Source organism: Gopherus flavomarginatus, chromosome 10, assembly GCF_025201925.1.
Source record: "Gopherus flavomarginatus isolate rGopFla2 chromosome 10, rGopFla2.mat.asm, whole genome shotgun sequence".
Classification (NCBI taxonomy): domain Eukaryota; kingdom Metazoa; phylum Chordata; order Testudines; family Testudinidae; genus Gopherus; species Gopherus flavomarginatus.
In genome coordinates, this window is record NC_066626.1 from 77,786,325 (window position 1) to 77,805,560 (window position 19,236).

General features: G+C 43.6%; 2 protein-coding genes across 2 annotated transcripts in view; one reads left to right on the forward strand and one right to left on the reverse strand.

The window, feature by feature from the left end:
* Positions 1-13,050, reverse strand: part of ERCC3 (ERCC excision repair 3, TFIIH core complex helicase subunit) — a 51,346-nt gene extending 38,296 nt beyond the window's left edge. The window contains exons 1-4 of the mRNA XM_050917043.1: positions 12,967-13,050; positions 11,766-11,971; positions 2,332-2,568; positions 592-641 (exon numbers count right to left, since the gene is read on the reverse strand). Of these exons, the coding sequence (XP_050773000.1) occupies positions 592-641; positions 2,332-2,568; positions 11,766-11,971; positions 12,967-12,985 (512 nt within the window). The 5' untranslated portion in view covers positions 12,986-13,050. The remainder of the gene's footprint in view (positions 1-591; positions 642-2,331; positions 2,569-11,765; positions 11,972-12,966) is intronic.
* TMEM169 (transmembrane protein 169) overlaps positions 1-19,236 on the forward strand; it is a 254,139-nt gene that overhangs the window by 65,706 nt on the left and 169,197 nt on the right. The window lies entirely within an intron of this gene.

The window sequence follows — 19,236 nt, forward strand, 5'->3', positions numbered from 1 at the left end:
AGCCACTAACATGTTGTGGCATCTCAGGCATGTCACTTCCCCTCTGATCCTTGGTTTCCTCATACGTAGGATAGAGAATAGATTTTAAGGCTAAAAGGGACCATTTAGATCATCTAGCCCAGTGGTGGGGAACCTGCAGCCCGGCTCATCAGTGTAATCAGCTGGCGGGCAGCCAGACAGTTTGTTTACATTTGCACAGCCGCCTGCAGCTCCCAGTGGCCACAGTTCACCGTTCGTGGCCAATGGGAGCTGCAGGATGCGGTAGCCAGCATGTCCCTGCAGCCCACGCTGCTTCCCACAGTAAAACAATCTACCGCAGTAAAATAAACATTGTCAGCTCAGCAGTCTGAGACGATAGATTAACCAATCAATTAATGTAAATCAGCGGTTTTGGTTTGAATACTCTTTCTAAAAGAAAGAAAGCATACCCATGCTAACACAATGACCACCACTAGAGTGAACACAGAACAGTCAAACTTAAAGCAAGTAACTACTATATTAAATCATTGCAAGCAGGGTTAAAAAAAAAAAAACAAAAAACTGATATGCCTCCCACCCCACCCCCCAAAATAAAAGAGAAAAGCTGCTTACCTGTTGTGTTTCAGCACTAGCTTTACCTTTCCATAGCTGACAGTACACAGCTACAAACAGACAAGAACATCCATTAGGAACAAGCAATTCAGATTCATCATAATAAAGCAGTGGCTGATTTAGTGACAACACGTCTTTGTGTGTATACAGAAATACATACATACACCCCTGGCTGTGTAACCAGAATGGTTCATCAAGACTAGTACAGGATCAATAAGAGAGTCAGAACAAATGGGAAGTATACAGGAGAACTGAAATCAGTCAAACTCTACACGCACAGGATTGCTGAGAGCTGCTGCTGCAAAATTGAAGACCTCTCATCTTTCATATCCATCAAGAAATTTCACAGCCTATTATGGATTACTCAAAAAATCCCCCAAAAAACAACAAAAAAACTACACACACCGTCTTAGTTACCATTAAGAACTGGACGCTTTGAAAAATCTGAGCAATTCCTCCTCTGGATACAGAAGAGATGGGAACTCATCTATCCCACAATATAGTGTCAGAGACTCCAGGACAATAGTCCCATTGTCAGGTCTGGAATCTTTGGTAATATCTGTCCAAAAACCATGATGTCTTTCACACGCTTCTACACTCTCACAATCCATATCCCGAGAGACCTGGAGGACCAAGACAGGTTATGGCTATTTGCTGATAACAAGACTGGTTACAGCAGGTGCCTGGCAATGCCCACAATAGTTTTTATTTGCATTATCATAGCACCGAGGAATACAATTCAAGGACAAGGACCCTGCTGCGCTAGATGTTATCCAAAAACAGAACAAGAAGACAGTTCTTGCTACTTGCTAAGGTTGAAAGGCATAATCCTCACTAAGGAGCATGTGCTTTTCTTGGTTTAAAAGAAATTACATTTTTATCATTTTCAGAGAACGGCCTCCCACCAACCAATGTATTTTAACTACTACAACATGTTTCATTAACGCAAAGCTATGATTGCTCAGTTAAAATTAGATTCTTATAGCAATGTTAACTCTGCCACACTGCACAGCTTGTATATTCTATGGAACACTTACTATCAAAAAGACTTAGTTCCTAATTCCTGATTAAAAAACCACTTTTATGGTTAAATGTGTAGACTACCATATTTCTGTTAATATAAAAAACACACTCCAAAAAACATACATGATGTACAACACATGTGTGTTAATAGATCTGCTGGAACCTTGACTTTGGCATTTCTGACTTTGATTTTAATAGAGCAATCTCAACTATGCATTAACTTACTATAAAATGCAAAAAAAAAAACAAAAAACCCAACCTTAAGCAACTCAGACACTGTTCAATAGTGCAGGTTTGTACCTTTTGATAATGCGAAGTTTTAATGCATATAGCAAGGATGATTCCAGATTTAGGGCCACATGCTGCAGCACTTACTGATGCCAATTAAATTATTTACATGAACAATGGTTACAAGATCAGACCTTTACATGAAATTTTCTGTTTGTGGGTCAAACCTATTTATAAGGTATTTTCAGTATTTAGGACATGCATACATGTTGCATGGAGAAATCAAATCAGAAAAATGCAATTTTTATGTCCAATTCCAATCTGTCACAGCCTGAAAGCTATGTTTCAGACACTATCCTAAGGGTAAAGGCAGAAGACAGGATGAACAGCGTGCTTCCTTGAATTCTGAAACAGAGCAATAGAAGAGAACAGGAGTATTAGAGACATGAAAAGACAACGGAGAATGACTCTCCACTGAAATGGTCTTACCTTGATAAACTGAATTATTCCATCTGGGACACCAGTCTTGCTCAGCTTTTGCAAATATTCAGTGATGTCACTTGTTTGTAAACCAACACTGACAGCAGCATAAAGCGAGTAAGCAGTGAGTTTGTATTCATGTATATGGGTTGGCCTGCACACAGGTTCAGCAATAGCAACCAGAAAATCCTGAGCATATTTGTAAACAGGAGAAAAGGCTTCCAGGAAAACATGGCCATCAGGAGCCTATAAGACAACAAAGGAAAAATATGTTAAAGAAATAATGAGGTTGTGAGACACAGGTAGAAAGCCCTCTTTACTACTAGGATTAAGGACAACTATGCAAAGAGACCATTGTTATTTAACTGACATCATGGGGCATCAAAAAAGTGCTGCTGTCTCCTTGTGAGAGCCACATATGGAAGAAAGCTAATCTTACATTCAAGACGCAAACAAAAAAAAGTCAGCAAAAAACTCGAGGCCACCTTGAGGTTCATCTAATCAGTTTCACTATTACCAATTTCCCCATCTTAGAGCACCAAGTGAGAGAAAAAAGCTGTTTAAAAATAGAAACGTGGCTGTAACGGTGAATAAAACTGATAATTTAAAAAGTCAAATCTTTTAAAATTAAATACAGGTTCATTGTTAGAACAACAAACCTATTTAAAATTAAATTTAAAATTGGCAATTTATGTTAAGGCCTAAATCTATCAAACTGTTAAAATCATTTAACGAAATACAACAAACATGTTTGCTGCCAACTTTTAAAGAAAATCCAGCCACTGAACTTGGTGTAAGTCATTGGCTAAGCATCTGGTACCACAGTTTGCTGAAGTGTTAAACCAGTTTTAGACAGCAGTAGCAGACTGAATATTTTCTTCATTTCAGTTTATTCAACGAGTTCAGTTCAATGACTAGTTCTTTCAAAATTAAGAAACCAATTGGAGCTGAAAAAGCAAGAATGCTTGTTATCCTCTTCCAGTCTATGAATAAAACCTGGGCTGAGGTCTACTACTTCTAAAGGCTTGAAGGACATACTGACCAGAAACAATCAGTTCAATTTGCTAACTACAAATCATAGTTCCTTTGCTTAATAAATCAGTTTTTAAAATAAAATCTGTTTTGAGAAACTTTTTTCCTATGTATCCAGCACATTTAAAGTAGTTTAATTTAATAAAACAACATAAAATGTTGTTTTGGTCTTTTTTAATTGACTTTGAATTTCCATCCAAATAGAGCTTGACACAAACCACAAGTAAAAAGTTAATTGTCTACTAAATAAGAAATGCATCATTCACCATTTCTTAACATAATACAAAAATTAAAACTGAGATGTGAATACATGCAAGTTAAGCTGTATAACTGCTTAAATAAATGTGTATAGATACAGTGTATCCTGGGTAGCAACAAGAAGCACCAAGTGTAGTGGAAAGGCTATATTAGTTGCAAATCAATATGGTTACCAACCAATAAAAATAAACTTTTCTTTAGGAAAATAACTAAAACGTACAAATGCAAAAAACACTTAAAATCGATGATTTAAATCGAGGTTTCCTGCTTGCTGATTTAAATTGTGTTGACTTACATCAATTCACCCTAGGCTGTAAAACCACAAAAACCTGGGGGGGGGACAGGGGACTCAGAGCTAGGTATAGTACCAGAAGCTACTTTTAACTGATTTTCTGTGAATGACCAGATATTAATTTGTCAGTGTGTTCTTAATGCATTCAAGTGTAAACATGACTAGAACTGATGAGGTTTTTTCAGTCTGATATTAATTTTCTGATAAGATCACACACTAACTCTTTGGGAGGAGTCTCTATGCTAATCGAAGTTCTGAACCATAACAGCAATACAGATGGACTCATGGGATAAAAAAGATGGTCCTCTCATGGATCAGTAACCGGTTGAAAGATAGGAAACCAAGGGTAGGACTAAATCATCAGTTTTCACAGTGTAGAGAAGTAAACAGCAAGTGGTCCCCAAAGAATCTGTATTGGGACCAGTGCCGTTCAACATATTCAATGATCTAGAAAAAGGGGTAAACAGCGAGGAGGCAATGTTTGAAGATGATACAAAATTATACAATATAATTAAATCCAAAGAGGACTGCAAAGGGTTACAAAAGGATCTCACTAAACTAGATGACTGGGTGACAAAATGGCAGATGAAATTCAGTGTTGATAAATACAAAGTAAGACACATTAAAAAACATAATCCCAACTATACATGCAAAATTACTGGGCCCAAATTAGCTGTTACTACCCAAGATATTTTGGATAGTTCTCTGAAAACATCTGCTCAACATTCAGTGGCAGTCAAAGAAGCTAACAGAATATTAGGAACCATAAGGAAAGGGACAGATGATAAAATATCATAATACCACTATATAAATCTAGGGTGCACTCACACCTTGAATTCTAGGTGCAGTTCTGGTCGCCCCATGTCACAAAAGATATAGTAGGATGGGAAAAGACCAAAAAAAATGATTAGAGGTATGGAACACCTTGTGTATGAGGAGAGATTTAAAAAGACAGGGAGCGTTCAGCTTAGAAAAGAGATGACTGATGGGGGACAGGAAACAGATCTACAAAATCATGAATGGTGTGGATAAAGTAAATAAGGATGTGTTATTTACACCTTCACATTATACAAGAACCAGGTGTCACATAATGAAATTAATAGGCAGCAGGTTTAAAACAAATGCAAGGAAGTACTTCTTCACACAACACACAGTCAACCTGTGCCATAAAACACTGCAAAACCCAAAAATCATAACTGGATTCAATAGAGAATTAAATAAGTTAATGGAGAATAGGTCCATCAATGGCTATTAGCAAAGATGGTCATGGAGGCAACTCCATGCTCTGGGTGTCCTGAAACCCCTGACTGCCAGAAGCTTGGACTGCATGACAGGGGATGGCTTACTTGATAAATTGCCCTATTCTGTTCATTCCCTCTGAAGCATCTGGCACCGGTCACTGATGGAAGACAGGATACTGGGCTAGATGGACCATTTGTCTGACCCAGTATGGCCATTATTACGTTCTTATTGAGGAAAGCAAACTTGATGTTTCAGGGTGTCATAAACAGATAGCTAAGGGTTAATGTCTCTTTCACCTGAAGCACCTGACCAGAGGACCAATCAGGAAACCGGATTTTTTCAACTTTGGGTGGAGGGAAGTTTGTGTCTGAGTCTTTTGTCTGCCTGCCTGCTTTCTCTGAGCTTTGGAGAAGTAGTTCTACTTTCTAATTTTCTGTTTCTAAGTGTAAGGACAAAGAGATCAGATAGTAAGTTCTATGGTTTCTTTTCTTTGGTATTTGCATGAATATAAGTGCTGGAGTGCTTTGATTTGTATTCTTTTTGAATAAGGCTGTTTATTCAATATTCTTTTAAGAAATTGCCCTGTATTGTGTCATCTTAATACAGAGAGACATTTGTATTTTTCTTTTTTTTTATATAAAGCTTTCTTTTAAGACCTGTTGGAGTTTTTCTTTACTTCAGGGAAATTGAGTCTGTACTCACCAGGGCATAAACAGATGGCCTGCAAGAGTTGGTTGGAAGGTTCTCCCACCATATACCCTTGCACAACTAACCGAAATTGGTCATATTTCTTTGTGTTCCCCTTTACACAGAAGAAACAAGCTGCTGCCAGAGGCAGGGTATGACCTATACTACGCTAATTCTGCTTTATTCCAATATAGGGAATCAAATTACTGTGTCACTTTAAAAAAAAAATCACATTTTATTTGCTTCTATTATCCTAACTTGATTTGTTTCTTCTCTCATTTACACTGAAAAGCACAGACTCTTCCAGAATGCTGCCTTGCTTCACCCATACCTTCTGTTAGGCCTGGTCTACACTACGCATTTATACCAAATTTAGCAGCATTAAACCGATTTAACCCTGCACCCGTCCACACAATGAAGCTCTTTATATCGATATAAAGGGCTCTTAAAATCAATTTCTGTACTCCTCCCCAACGAGGGGAGTAATGCTGAAAATAGGTATGGCCATGTCGGATTAGGGTTAGCGTGGCCGCAAATCAACGGTATTGGCCTCTGGGCGGTATCCCACCGTGCACCACTGTGACCGCTATGGAAAGTCATCTGAACTCGAATGCACTGGCCAGGTAGACAGGAAAAGCCCCGCGAACTTTTGAATTTCATTTCCTGTTTGGCCAGCGTGGAGCTCTGATCAGCACAGGTGACCACGCGGAGCTCATCAGCACAGGTAACAATGCAGTCTCCTGAGAATCGAAAAAGAGCTCCAGCATGGACTGCACAGGAGGTACTGGATCTGATAGCTGTATAGGGAGAGGATTCTGTGCTAACAGAACTCCGTTCCAAAAGACAAAATGAAAAAACTTTTCAAAAAATTTCCAAGGCCATGATGCAGAAAGGCCACACCAGGAACTCAGTGCAGTGCAGAGTGAAAGTGAAGGAGCTCAGACAAGCCTACCAGAAAACCAAAGAAGCAAACGGAAGGTACGGGGCAGGGCCAAAAACATGCCGCTTCTACGCTGAGCTGCATGCAATTCTAGGGGGGTCCGCCACCACTACCCCACCCCTGTCCGTGGATTCCGAGGTGGGGGTGGTAATCTCAGCCATGGCTGAGGATTCTGTGGATGGGGAAGATGAGGAGGAGGAGGAGGAAGAGCTTGCAGAGAGCACACAGCACTCTGTTCTCCTCAACAGTCAGGAGCTTTTTCTCACTCTGACGGAATTACCCTCCCAGCCCTCCCAAGCCACTATCCCAGACAATGAAGCCATGGAAGGGACCTCTGGTGAATGTACCTTTGTAAATATAAAACATGGTTTAAAAGCAAGCGTTTTTTAATGATTAATTTGCTCTGAGGACTTGGGATGCATTCATGGCCAGTAAAGTTACTGGAAAAGTCTGTTAACATGTCTGGGGATGGAGCGGAAATCCTCCAGGGACATCTCCATGAAGCTCTCCTGGAGGTATTCCAAAAGCCTTTGCAGAAGGTTTCTGGGCAAGGCAGCCTTATTCCGTTCTCCATGGTAGGACACTTGACCACGCCATGCATGTAGCAAGTAATCTGATATCATTGCATGACAAAACATAGCTGCTTATGGTCCCGGTGTTTGCTGGCATTCAAACAACATCCGTTCTTTATCTCACTTTGTTATTCTCAGGAGAGTGATATCGTTCATGGTAACTTGGTTGAAATTCAGGAATTTAATTAAGGGGACAGAGATGGTTGGGCTGTTTGTCTGTGGCTTAAAAGAAATCTTTCCCTGCATTTAGCCAAGCAGGGGGAGGAGGGGGGTGACTGGTGCTGAGCTTTTTTGCGTTTGGCTAGCTGGGATCTTCCCTGCTACCAGCCACGCGGTGGGGGGGGGAGGGTGGCTAGCAGCAATCTTCCATGATACCAGCCACGCAGTGGGGGGAGGGGTAAAGCGATCATCCCAGAGAATTGGATGATGGTGGTTCTGGTGCTGCACGCTAACAGGAAAGAAGCAGCACTCAACGGGCTTTGCTTGCTATTTGGGAAAGGAGGGCGCTGGATATATGAAGGCTGCAAAAGCCGAAAAACAATGGCTTATCATGGCCGCATGCAAGCCGAATTCTGATGCCCAGACCTGCGTCTGTGATCTCTAACACCAAAGCAGCAGGCACTCAATATTAAGATGCAAAATGCGACCTTGTAGTGAGATCACATGTGCTATGTAAGGTGAATAGTGTTGTACACCATGAAAGAGTATAACCATTATTCTGTAAAATGTATCTTTTAAAATACTTCTCTCTCTTTTTTCCCCTCCTTCCTACAGCTGCAAATTTTTCAAGTCTTCCTCCTCCGTCCCAAAGGCTCTCTCAGATAAGGCGGCGGAAAAAAAGACACGAGACGAAATGTTCTCGGAAATCATAGAAGTGACCCACAATGAAAGAGCTCATCTGAATGAGTGGAAGGACGTAGTATCAAAGTACAGGAAAGATGCCAGTGAACGTGAGGAGAGGATGGACCAACGTGAGGAGAGGAGGGATGCTTGAGATGAGAGGTGGCAGCAGGAAGATCAGAGGAGGCATGATGCAATGCTGCAGCTGCTGCGTGATCAACCCGACATGCTCTAGCGTCTGGTGGAGCTTCAGGAACAGCATCAGGATCACAGAGTGCTGCTCCCCCCTCACCATGTTCCTTAGCCTCCTCACCCACCAGACAACTAAGAACGTGTGAGGGGAGGCTCCCATGCACTCGCACATTCCACCTCAGTGGACAGTCCAATCAAAAGGCTGTCATTATTTTGAAATTTTTTTAGTGGCCTTTTCCTTCCCTCCTATCCTCCTCCGAAACCGCACCCGGGCTACCTTGTCAGTTCTCTCCCTCTTTTTATAATTAATTAATAAAGAATACATGATTTTTAAACGAGAGTGACTTTATTTCCTTAGGAAGCAAGCGGTAATGGAAGGCGGAGGGTGGGTGGCTTACAGGGAATGAGTCAATCAAGGGGGGCGAGGGGTTCATCAAGGAGAAACAAACAACAGTCACACCGTTCCCTGGCCCATGATGAAACTGGTTTTTAAAGCTTCTCTGATGCGCACCACTTCCTGGTGTGCTCTTCTAATCGCCCTGGTGTCTGGCTGCACGTAATCAGTGGCCAGGTGATTTGCCTCAGCCTCCCACCGCGCCATAAAGGTCTCCCCCTTACTCTCAGAGATTGTGGAGCAAGCAGCAATAACAATGGGGACATGGGTTTGGCTGAGGTCTGAGCGAGCCAGTAATGTGCGCCAGCGCACCTTTAAACGGCCAAATGCACATTCTACCACCATTCTGCACTTGCTCAGCCTGTAGTTAAACAACTCCTGACTACTGTCCAGGCTGCCTGTGTATGGCTTCGTGAGACATGGCATCAAGGGGTAGGCTGGGTCCCCCAGGATAACTACAGGCATTTCAACATCCCCAACTGTTATTTTCTGATCTGGGAAGTAATTCCCTTGCTGCAGCCGTTTAAACAGAGTAATGTTCCTGAAGACATGAGCATCATGAACCCTTCTGGCCATCCCACGTGGATGTTTGTGAAACGTTCCTTGTGATCCACCAGTGCTTGCAGCACCATGGAAAAGTATCACTTGCGGTTTATGTACTGGGTGCCCTGGTGCTCCAGCACCAAGATAGAGATGTATGTTCCATCTATCCCCCCCGCACAGTTAGGGAATCCCATTGCAGCAAAGCTATCCACTATGATCTGCACATTTCCCAGTCACAACCTTTCGTAGCAGCAGCTTAATGATTGCTTTGGTTACTTGCATCACAGCAGCCCCCACAGTAGATTCGCCCACTCCAAATTGATTCCCAACTGACAGGTAGCTGTCTGGCATTGCAAGCTTCCAGAGGGCTATTGCCACTCACTTCTCCACTGTGAGAGCTGCTCTCATCTTGGTATTCTGGCATTTCAGGGCAGGGGAAAGCAAATCACAAAGTTCCATAGAAGTGCCCTTACACATGCGAAAGTTTTGCAGGCACTGGGAATCGTCCCACACCTGCAACACTATGCAGTCTCACCAGTCTGTGCTTGTTTCCTGGGCCCAAAAATCGGCGTTCAATGGCTAGAACCTGCCCCATTACCAGCATGATCTCCAAAGCGCAAGGTCCCGCGTTTTGAGAGAAATCTGTGTCTATGTCCTCATCACTCTCGTTGCAGCGCTGCCGTAGCCGCCTCCTCCTCCTCGACTGGTTTTGCAGGTCCTGGTTCAGCACTGACTGCACAAGAATGGGCGAGGTGTTTACAACCTCTCTGATTGCTGTCTTGAGCTGTGCAGGGTCCATGCTTGCTGCGTTATGGTGTCTGCACAGTTCACCCAGGGAAAAAGGCGCGAAACAGTTGTTGGCTACTTGCACGGAGGGAGGGGTGAGGCTGTACCCAGAACCACCCGCGACAATGTTTTTTGCCCCATCAGGCACTGGGATCTCAACCCAGAATTCCAATGGGTGGGGGAGACCGTGGGAACTATGGGATAGCTACCCACAATGCAACGCTCTGGAAATCGACACTAGCCTCGGTACATGGACGCACACCGCCGAATTAATGTGCTTAGTGTGGCCACGTGCACTCGACTTTATACTGTGGCAAATTGCCGGTACTGTTATACTGGGTCTCGCGCTCTCTCTTCTTTGGGGAAGGTTTCAGGGCGCCATTGCTTGCCTCTGAACCGGTATTTTAATTACCCCACTAGTGTCCTTGAGGAGAGGAGTGGAGAGGGAGGGACCTGGGCCCGCCCTCTTCTCCAGGTCCCAACCCAGGGGCCCTGAGGTTTGTAGTGAACCACTTGAACTAGCAGTTCCTTCCCCTGGGCTACTTCCCTCTCCTGCCCTTCAGCTTGGGAAGGGGCTTCTTGCCTTCCTTCTACAAAGCCAGGTGCCCCTTACCTAGGGTTTCTTTTGGATTTCCCAGCCCACCGCAGCACTCCTCCAAACTTTCCTTTTGTCTCTCTTCAAAACTGTTCTCTTCTCCAACTCCTTCAATCTGCTCCAATCAAACCTTCCTGCTCCAACTCCCCCACTGTCTGACTGAAACAGGGGTTTTTATCACTGTAAAATGTATCTTTTAAAATACTTGTCTGCTGACTGCTGGTGCTCTAATTGGCTTCAGGTGCTCTAGTTAATCTATAGCAAACCTTCCTCCCCTTGCAGGGAATAAGACTCCCGGCTAACACTCTCCTGCTGCCCTCTGGCCATGCTGTATCACAATACAATGTTTTAAAAAAAGGTTTCTGTAAAATCGGAATAATTCCATAGTGTAGACTTACCCACAAAGTGACATTATCAACTCCTTAATTCTACCTACTTCAGAAGTTTTCTATAGGATTCACTCTACAGATCCCTGAAATGACATCCCCTACACACACACTGTCTCATGCCATTCTAAACTAGGACTGTATCAAACTTTAAAAAGTTTGCTCAGAAGGTTTTATACAGGCAAACTCACACCAAGGTTTCTATCTACCCGCAGACACACAATATGTTCCCCCCCCACCCCACCATGTTTCTCTACTAGACTGCAGTAAGCAAAGCATATTTTGTGATGGCTACGAATCCTCCTGTATTCCCAGCATTTCTCTGGGGAAAAAATATTGAAGGGGCCTTCCAGTTTCAACTTCTTACCTCAAACCTCATTTGTACCATATTACAGAGAAAGGCATTTGTCTAGAAAACATGAATCTCTCCTCTAGATCTCCAGTGCATCTTGTCCTATGTCTGTTAGCAATCTAGGGCAGAAACTGTCTCACTGCCTATGTTTTCCACAGCATCAGTCCGTATTGCTGGGTCTTAAGCAAAATTTTCTTCCTCACAGTGTCCCTTTCTAAGCCTATCTAATTCAAACTCACATCTAAGCCACTGCACATAACAAAATTTCATTCTCCTTTGTAATTTGCCACAAACAAACCAAGTCTTTTATAAAGCTGTTTGATGGGACTTACCACCCAGAGTGGACGTGAGGAATGATCAACCTTTAGAAGCATCTGGAGTCTGTAGTCTTTTGCTCCATACTCATCCACTTTGATCCCAGACTCTTCCACTTGCTTGCCTGCTGCAGATGGAACAGCTTCCTGAGACTCTCTACCAGGAGTTTCGTCTTCATCATCATCGTCATCATCGTAATGACGTTTCTTAGATTTTTTCTTATCTGAAAACCGAGTCACAAAAATTAAAATATAAATTTATCTACACCTTGATCAGTTAAGGTCCATCAAGAAGAAATACACAGACAGCACAAGGCACTGTCCAGCTCTGTAGCCAAGCGAGGCAGACGTTAAAAAAAAACAACACCTATGTTAAGAGATACTTGCTGGGAGGTTATTGATACGATAGGCATCATGGAAACCTGGTGGAATGAGGATACTCATGGAGACACAGTAGTACAAAATATATGGAAAGACACGTTGGGCTGGTGAGGGAGTGGCAGTACACGTGAGACAAAGCATAGAATCACGTAAAATAAAAATCTTAAATGAATCAAACTGTACCACAGAATGTCTATGGATAGAAATCCCATGCTTGAATAACAGGACTATAGCAGCAGGTATATAGCACCTGACCAGGATGGTGACTGAAAAGTTCAGGGAGATTAGAGCTTACAAAGGCAGAAAATGCAGAAAGAATCTGAACAGCAACTAGCAGGAGACACAAAAACTAACACCCAAAATACTTCTTCAGTAGATCCAAAGCAGGAAGCCTGCCAAGCAGTCAGTGGGGTCACTGGGAAATCCAGGCGCTGGAGCACTCAAGGAAGACAGGGGAGCGGGGCCGCGGGGGGGGGATGGGGGCTGGGGGGGACTGGCGGGAGCTCACGGGGAGCGGGACCGCGGGGGGGGGGACGGGACTGGCGGGCGCTCACGGGGAGCGGGCCGGGGAGGGGGATGGGGGCGGGGGGGGACTGGCGGGCGCTCACGGGGAGCGGGGCCGCCGGGGGGGGGAAGGGGGAGGGGGAGACTGGCGGGCGCTCACGGGGAGCGGGACCGCGGGGGGGGGGGGACGGGACTGGCGGGGGCTCACGGAGAGCGGGCCGGGGAGGGGGATGGGGGCGGGGGGGGACTGGCGGGCGCTCACGGGGAGCGGGGCCGCCGGGGGGGGGGGGGACTGGCGGGCGCTCGCGGGGAGCGGAGCCGCCGGGGGTCTCACCTCGCTCCCGCCGGCCCATCGTCAAGGACCCGTCACCGCCCGGCCGCCGTCATCCCCGCGAGTCCCGCCCATCCGGCGCCTGCCCCCAACGTCACTTCCGGGAAGAGGAGCACCAATACCCCGTCACCTAGCAACCCTCGCCCCATATAGCCCCTCCCCCTTATCCCGTCACCTGTCCATCACCCACATCCTGACCCTTCAAATACCTGTCCGACACCTGCCTCCCGTCATCCCGGTCCTCATGTTCTCCCCCCACTGGTCTCCGGGCGGCCCCCGTGCAAACCCCAGCAGCCCTCGGCCCCCCCCCCACTCCCCGGCACCCCCGTGCAAACCCCCGCAGCCCCGACTCCCCGGGCACCCCCCGTGCAAACCTCAGCAGCCCTCAGCACCCCCCCACTCCCCGGTGCAAACCCCAGCAGCCCTGACTCTCCAGGCACCCCCCTGTGCAAACCCCAACAGCCCTCAGCACCCCCCCACTCCCCAGGCACCCCTGTGTAAACCCCTCGCAGCCCTCGGCACCCCCCCACTCCCCAGGCACCCCTGTGTAAACCCCTCGCAGCCCTCGGCACCCCCCCACTCCCCGGGCACCCCCCGTGCAAACCCCAGCAGCCCTGACTCTCCGGGCACCCCCCGTGCAAACCCCAGCAGCCCTCAGCACCCCCCCACTCCCCAGGCACCCCCGGCGTAAACCCCAGCAGCCCTCAGCACCCCCCCACTCCCCAGGCACCCCCCTGTGCAAACCCCAGCAGCCCTCAGCACCCCCCCACTCCCCAGGCACCCCCGGCGTAAACCCCAGCAGCCCTCGGCAGCCCCCCACACCCCAGGCACCCCCGTGTAAACCCCAGCAGCCCTGACTCTCTGGGAACCCCCCTGTGCAAACCCCAGCAGCCCTCTTCACCCCCTCACGCCCCGGGCACCCCCCTGTGCAAACCCCAGCAGCCCTCGGCACCCCCCCCACGCCCCGGGCACCCCCCTTGTAAAGCCCAGCATCCCCGACTCTCCGGGCACCCCCCTGTGCAAACCCCAGCAGCCCTCAGCACCCCCCCACTCCTGGGGCAGCCCCCACGCAAACCCCAGCAGCCCTCATCCCCCACTCCCCAGGCAGCCCTGCAGCCCCTCAACAGGGGAGAGCAGTCATCTGTTTTAAAAAGCCTTTGAAATGTGTAGGGACCATCCATTGTGCAAATTGTTCACCCCCAGCCCTAGTGATTATTTCCATTATCCTCACCCCCAGCGCATTTTGTCAGGCATCAGGGTGCTGGAACAATTTGTATCGGGGGCGTGTGAAGGGGTGTGCTGAGGGGCCATTGAAACAAACTGTAAACCCTGTGGATGATGGAAACCATTTCAAGCCGGGGGGTGCACCAGCACCCCCAGCTCCAGCAACTCTCTCAGTCATGCTCAGTGCATTCCATTCCATTGAAAGGTAAAGTCCACATGGCTTTTCATCTTTGTAAAGCACCTAGCTCCAGAGGGCACTTCCCAGAAACAGCTTGTCTGACTTACAGCAGAGCTTTTTAGAAAAACGTCACATCTTGATTTTAAAAAATGGCCAGCGATGGAGAATCCACCCCCCCCCCCCCCGCTGGTAAATTGTTCCAGTGGTTAATTACCTTCAGTGTTAAAAATTCACACCTTCTTTCCAGTCTGAATTTGTCTAACTTGAGCTTTAAACCATTGGATCTTGTATACCTTTGGTAGATTAAAGGGCCCATTTATAAAATAGACGGATAGATTCAGGGAGCTCACTCAGCAGATAGCTACTGTTTCTCCTGAACTGTGAGGATGTGAAGCATTATATTAGTGAAGATTACTTAAGAGCTCTAGTTTTGCTCTCAATCATTTTTAAAAGTTGCCCCTTTTCCACATTAAAGTTCTAGTTCTGAATGACAGCATACTTTGAGCCAGCTCCCTTATTACTTCCTTAAAACTTTAAACAGATGTTACCTCCCCTTGCCTGGTATGGTCACTAAAAATCCCTCAGCATTTTTGCAGAAATAATGGTTCCAGGCAAAAAAAAGTTAAATTTAGGTGACAGGTCCCAATCTTACAATTTACAATGCACAGTCAGGCTGCTGCAGACCCATAGAGCCCTGTTGATTTCAATGGGGCTTCATACAAGTGCAGTAGTCTGCCTGTGTGCGCTGAAAACCACCGAACCCGTGCCTTAGAGAGTATCAGTTAAAACTAAGTCAAAGTCATATAAACTCACTACATTTTAAAAATACTTTTAGACTTATCGTCAAGCTCTGGGACAATCATGAGGTTGCACTACATCAAGAAGCTGCGGAATATTTGCAATTTCTCTCCTAAAAAAGTGACTCTCCTCCCCAATTCTGAATATAGCCTGAATATTCCCTTGTTTGTATAAAGAAATACCCAGAAGTCAAATAAAAAAACCACACATGGTAAAGATGGCTTTCCCCATTCTACAACAGGAGTGTGTCCCTGCAGATGGCACACCTCTACCCCGATATAACACGAATTCGGTTATAACGTTGTAAAGCAGTGCTCCGGTGGAGGGGAGAGGGGGTGGGGCTGCGCACTCTGGTGGATCAAAGCAAGTTTGCTATAACGCGGTTTCACCTATAACGCGGTAAGATTTTTTGGCTCCCAAGGACAGCGTTATATCGAGGTAGAGGTGTATTTCACATATACATCTATCTGCTGGAGTTTACATGTGTCAAACAACCTTTGTTAGGCACGAGCAGGAGTTGAATACTGTGCTCCTGATTCCCATCTCAGCTACGCAGGCCAATTTTTACTGTATAACAAAAATCAGAGGCATTTGTTTTACAGCATGAGAGGATGATCATTTTTTATTTCAATGACTTTTTGCATTTATAAGAGGACTGCTGTAGATTTAAACATTCTAGCTAATAGATGCTAGAGATGCTTTCTGTACCATTACTAGCATGTTATATTTTGCTTTACTTAGAACAGAATTGTCTAGTATTGTAGGCAAATGTAGTATGTGAAGTGTGTAAATTTGCTGTCCAGAAAACATAAATGAGAAGAAATAAAATTGGAAATAAATATTTTGTTTTATTAACACTCAAAGTGCCATTATCTATAGTCATTCCATAGTTCACAAGGTTACATCCAGTAAACCTCTGCACCATAACCTTTCAAAAATGAATACAAATTTGGAAGAAAAAGCAATCTTTCATTGTGCTAATTCTTGCAGGTCCTCATGCATGATCAACCTAAACAAAGATGTGTACCAATATACAAATTTCATATAAACAAAGTCATTGGTCAAACACAAAATATAAACATGGCTTCCTTTACATCAGATACAAAAAAACCCAACCTAAACAAAATAAGCCATTTACCAGCAAGAAAATAAAACAGGTAAATACATAAAAAAGTAAAAAATCAAAAAAGTTTTTTATACATTTTTACAAGCACAATTTTGAGAATGTAACAAAGTCAAAATGTGCATGAAATTGGAAGAAACTACACCGTACCAGGCAATTAGTAGGTCCTTTGTTTGACAGAGTATACTGGCTCTTTTCCTAAACTATGGATTTAGAGACATTCAGCAGTGCACTGTATACCTAGCATGAGAATTTTTACTTGGTATCACTTTAAACATTATACAGGATTTTTTTTTTTAAGCCACAAAAATGTTAATCAAATTGGAAGTCAAAAGTTTGACTGGTATTCTTGAAAGGAGTAAGCCACATTTTTAAAGCATGTTCTTATCTCATGCGCCAATCAATTAGCAAAACAGTAACATGCTTTTATCTTTTCTAATACCAGAAAACTAGAAAGGTAAAAGGATAAAGAAAGAGAAGCATTAACATTAAACGTAACACAAAGAACAGGAGATGGAAAAATCTGACTTTTCTAAGATTGATTTTTTTCCCCCCATTTTTCAAGTAGCTCTGAGAATTCAAAGATTGCTTTCCCCTTTTCACAACAGTGTATTTTCTCTATCACTGACACTTTAGCATTTAGGTTTTTTACAAAATTCTTATAAGAGAAATCACACTGTTGTCCCTCCAGAGTGTTTTAATATATTTCAAAGTACAATTCATGTCCAATTTTGGAAATACAAATACATTTTGAATGATTAAAAACAAAATTAAAAAAATATTTTCTGAACATCAGCCAGCTGAAAATATATTTATCTAGTAAATTATCTCTCAAAGCTTTTATATATTTAATTATTCTAACTCAACATAGTACCCTTAAAAAACAAGTTCATAAAAATGTAGAAATGAAACTGTGGAATAAGATTACTGAGTTTTATATGTGTGCGTGTGTGTGTGTGTGTGTGTGTGTGTGTGCGTGTGCATGAGCGCGCACACACACACTCAGTTCATATATAGAATTACAAGCATACTTTAAAGTTGGGAAAGTTGTTAGACACATTATGGAACTGGTAAGCAATGCTCAACTCCTGAGTTCCTCACCCAAGATATAACCATAGGCTAATACACTTTTACACAAGATATTCCATTTAAAGCAGCAACAGCAGTGCAGTTACTGATAGCAACATCTCAAAAGTAATAAAAAAAACATACATCCAAACAGTAGTACATTGCACACATACGTGATTCTCATACGCCCATCAACAATTGGTCAGAGTATTAAATCAGTGTACAAATTAAACATTTTCAAAAATGTGCAAAAAAGTCAACATTGATAGAAAAAAACCTTTGTGTACATACATTATAAACTGTGCCCAGCATTCAACTGAGAGTAAAAACATTTACAGAGCGAAACTGAGAGATTAAATATAGAGAATTTAGCGGCTACATAAAAATGTATATTAGATCAAAAGGGCAAATTTACACATTTATTCATAGCATTGTGAAAATTAAAAAGCCAGCTTTCAAACTAATCCAAGTCTCCAACATTTATTTACAATGATATTCCATTAAATGAACTGTGACACCTCTGAGATGGCAGACAAGTTTTAATAAACCATTTACATTTTAGAATGAATGACATCAAGATTTAAACCAGTATTAGGGAAAGATAAATACTGTGAAACTGACAAAAAATGCAATGCTTGTCTTTATATCCACCTTTATCTATTCTTGGGGGATGGGGAGAGAGAAGATCTATTATTGAGGGGAAAGATGCAAAACTTTCTGAAATATTCCTCACCTTACGTTCAGTGTAAACCCATATTATCTTTCTTCTCTCCTCCCCATAAGGAGCCTGGTCCTGCAATCCTTACCAGCAGGAGTTCCACCAGCATAACGATTGAATGATCAGGTCCAAATTTTCACTAATTTATATCCAGTTTTTCATCCCTTTTAAAAAAACTAATGGAAAAAAACAAGAGCTAGTCAAAATGAGCTTACTAAATCCAGTCCTTTCAATACATGAGAGGTCAACTGAACGACACCTTTTCTTGCTACAGACTTTCCCCAAGGTGTTGCTAATGGCAGAACCTAAATATGATCCAAAAAAGGTACTGAAGTAATATCAAAGAAAATTTAAAACAAACTAAACAGAGGTTAAATGCAAATGCACTCTTTGTTCCTGATCTGGAGTTTAATTACTTAGAAATCCTATCTTGGGGGAAATGCTGCTGTCTCCAGTGTGCATTCATGGCTCTCCCCTGAAGGGCAGTGGAAGTCCCATGTATCTAGGGGTGAGATTTGGCTCTTAAATTAAAAGGACTGCTTCCCCCAACGACCTCTGAAGTGTTCTTGTTTGCTATGGCACTATGAGAAGTTCAGATCATAAATCTACTTTTCTTCATGATTTTCCTTAAATGCCCCCAAGCTCAAACTTGGCTATAAAGAATGCCATAGGAAAGGAATTGAATCACCAAGTTTGTGCATTATGTTAGTGATGTCAATAAGATTGTGTAGAGTTTTGTTCAAACTTTTCATTTTAATGCTGGAATGAATTTTGCATCTCAAAACAGCAACAACGAACATCCAAACCTATCCTTAAAAATGGGCAGTGCTGGACATAACTTCTACTAGTACCTGGTCTATTCTATTTAGCAACAGCTTATTGGTAGATAAGGATGAGTAACCATACTAATCTATGAAACACCATTTTTGGCTCCTGTAGAGGGGATAGAAAAGCTTTGGTTTCTTAAGTGATTTGACACTGCATACTTGTCATGAATACAAGAGAGGAAGTTCCCAGCAATAAGAAATGGTATGAGCAGTAATACCTTTGCTAATCCAAAAAACACCATATGAACTTGCATTCAAGCACATAAAATATGCTTTTTTATATTCATGATAAAGTTTAAAGAACTAGAGGATTAAAAAGCGAACAAATTTAGTCCTA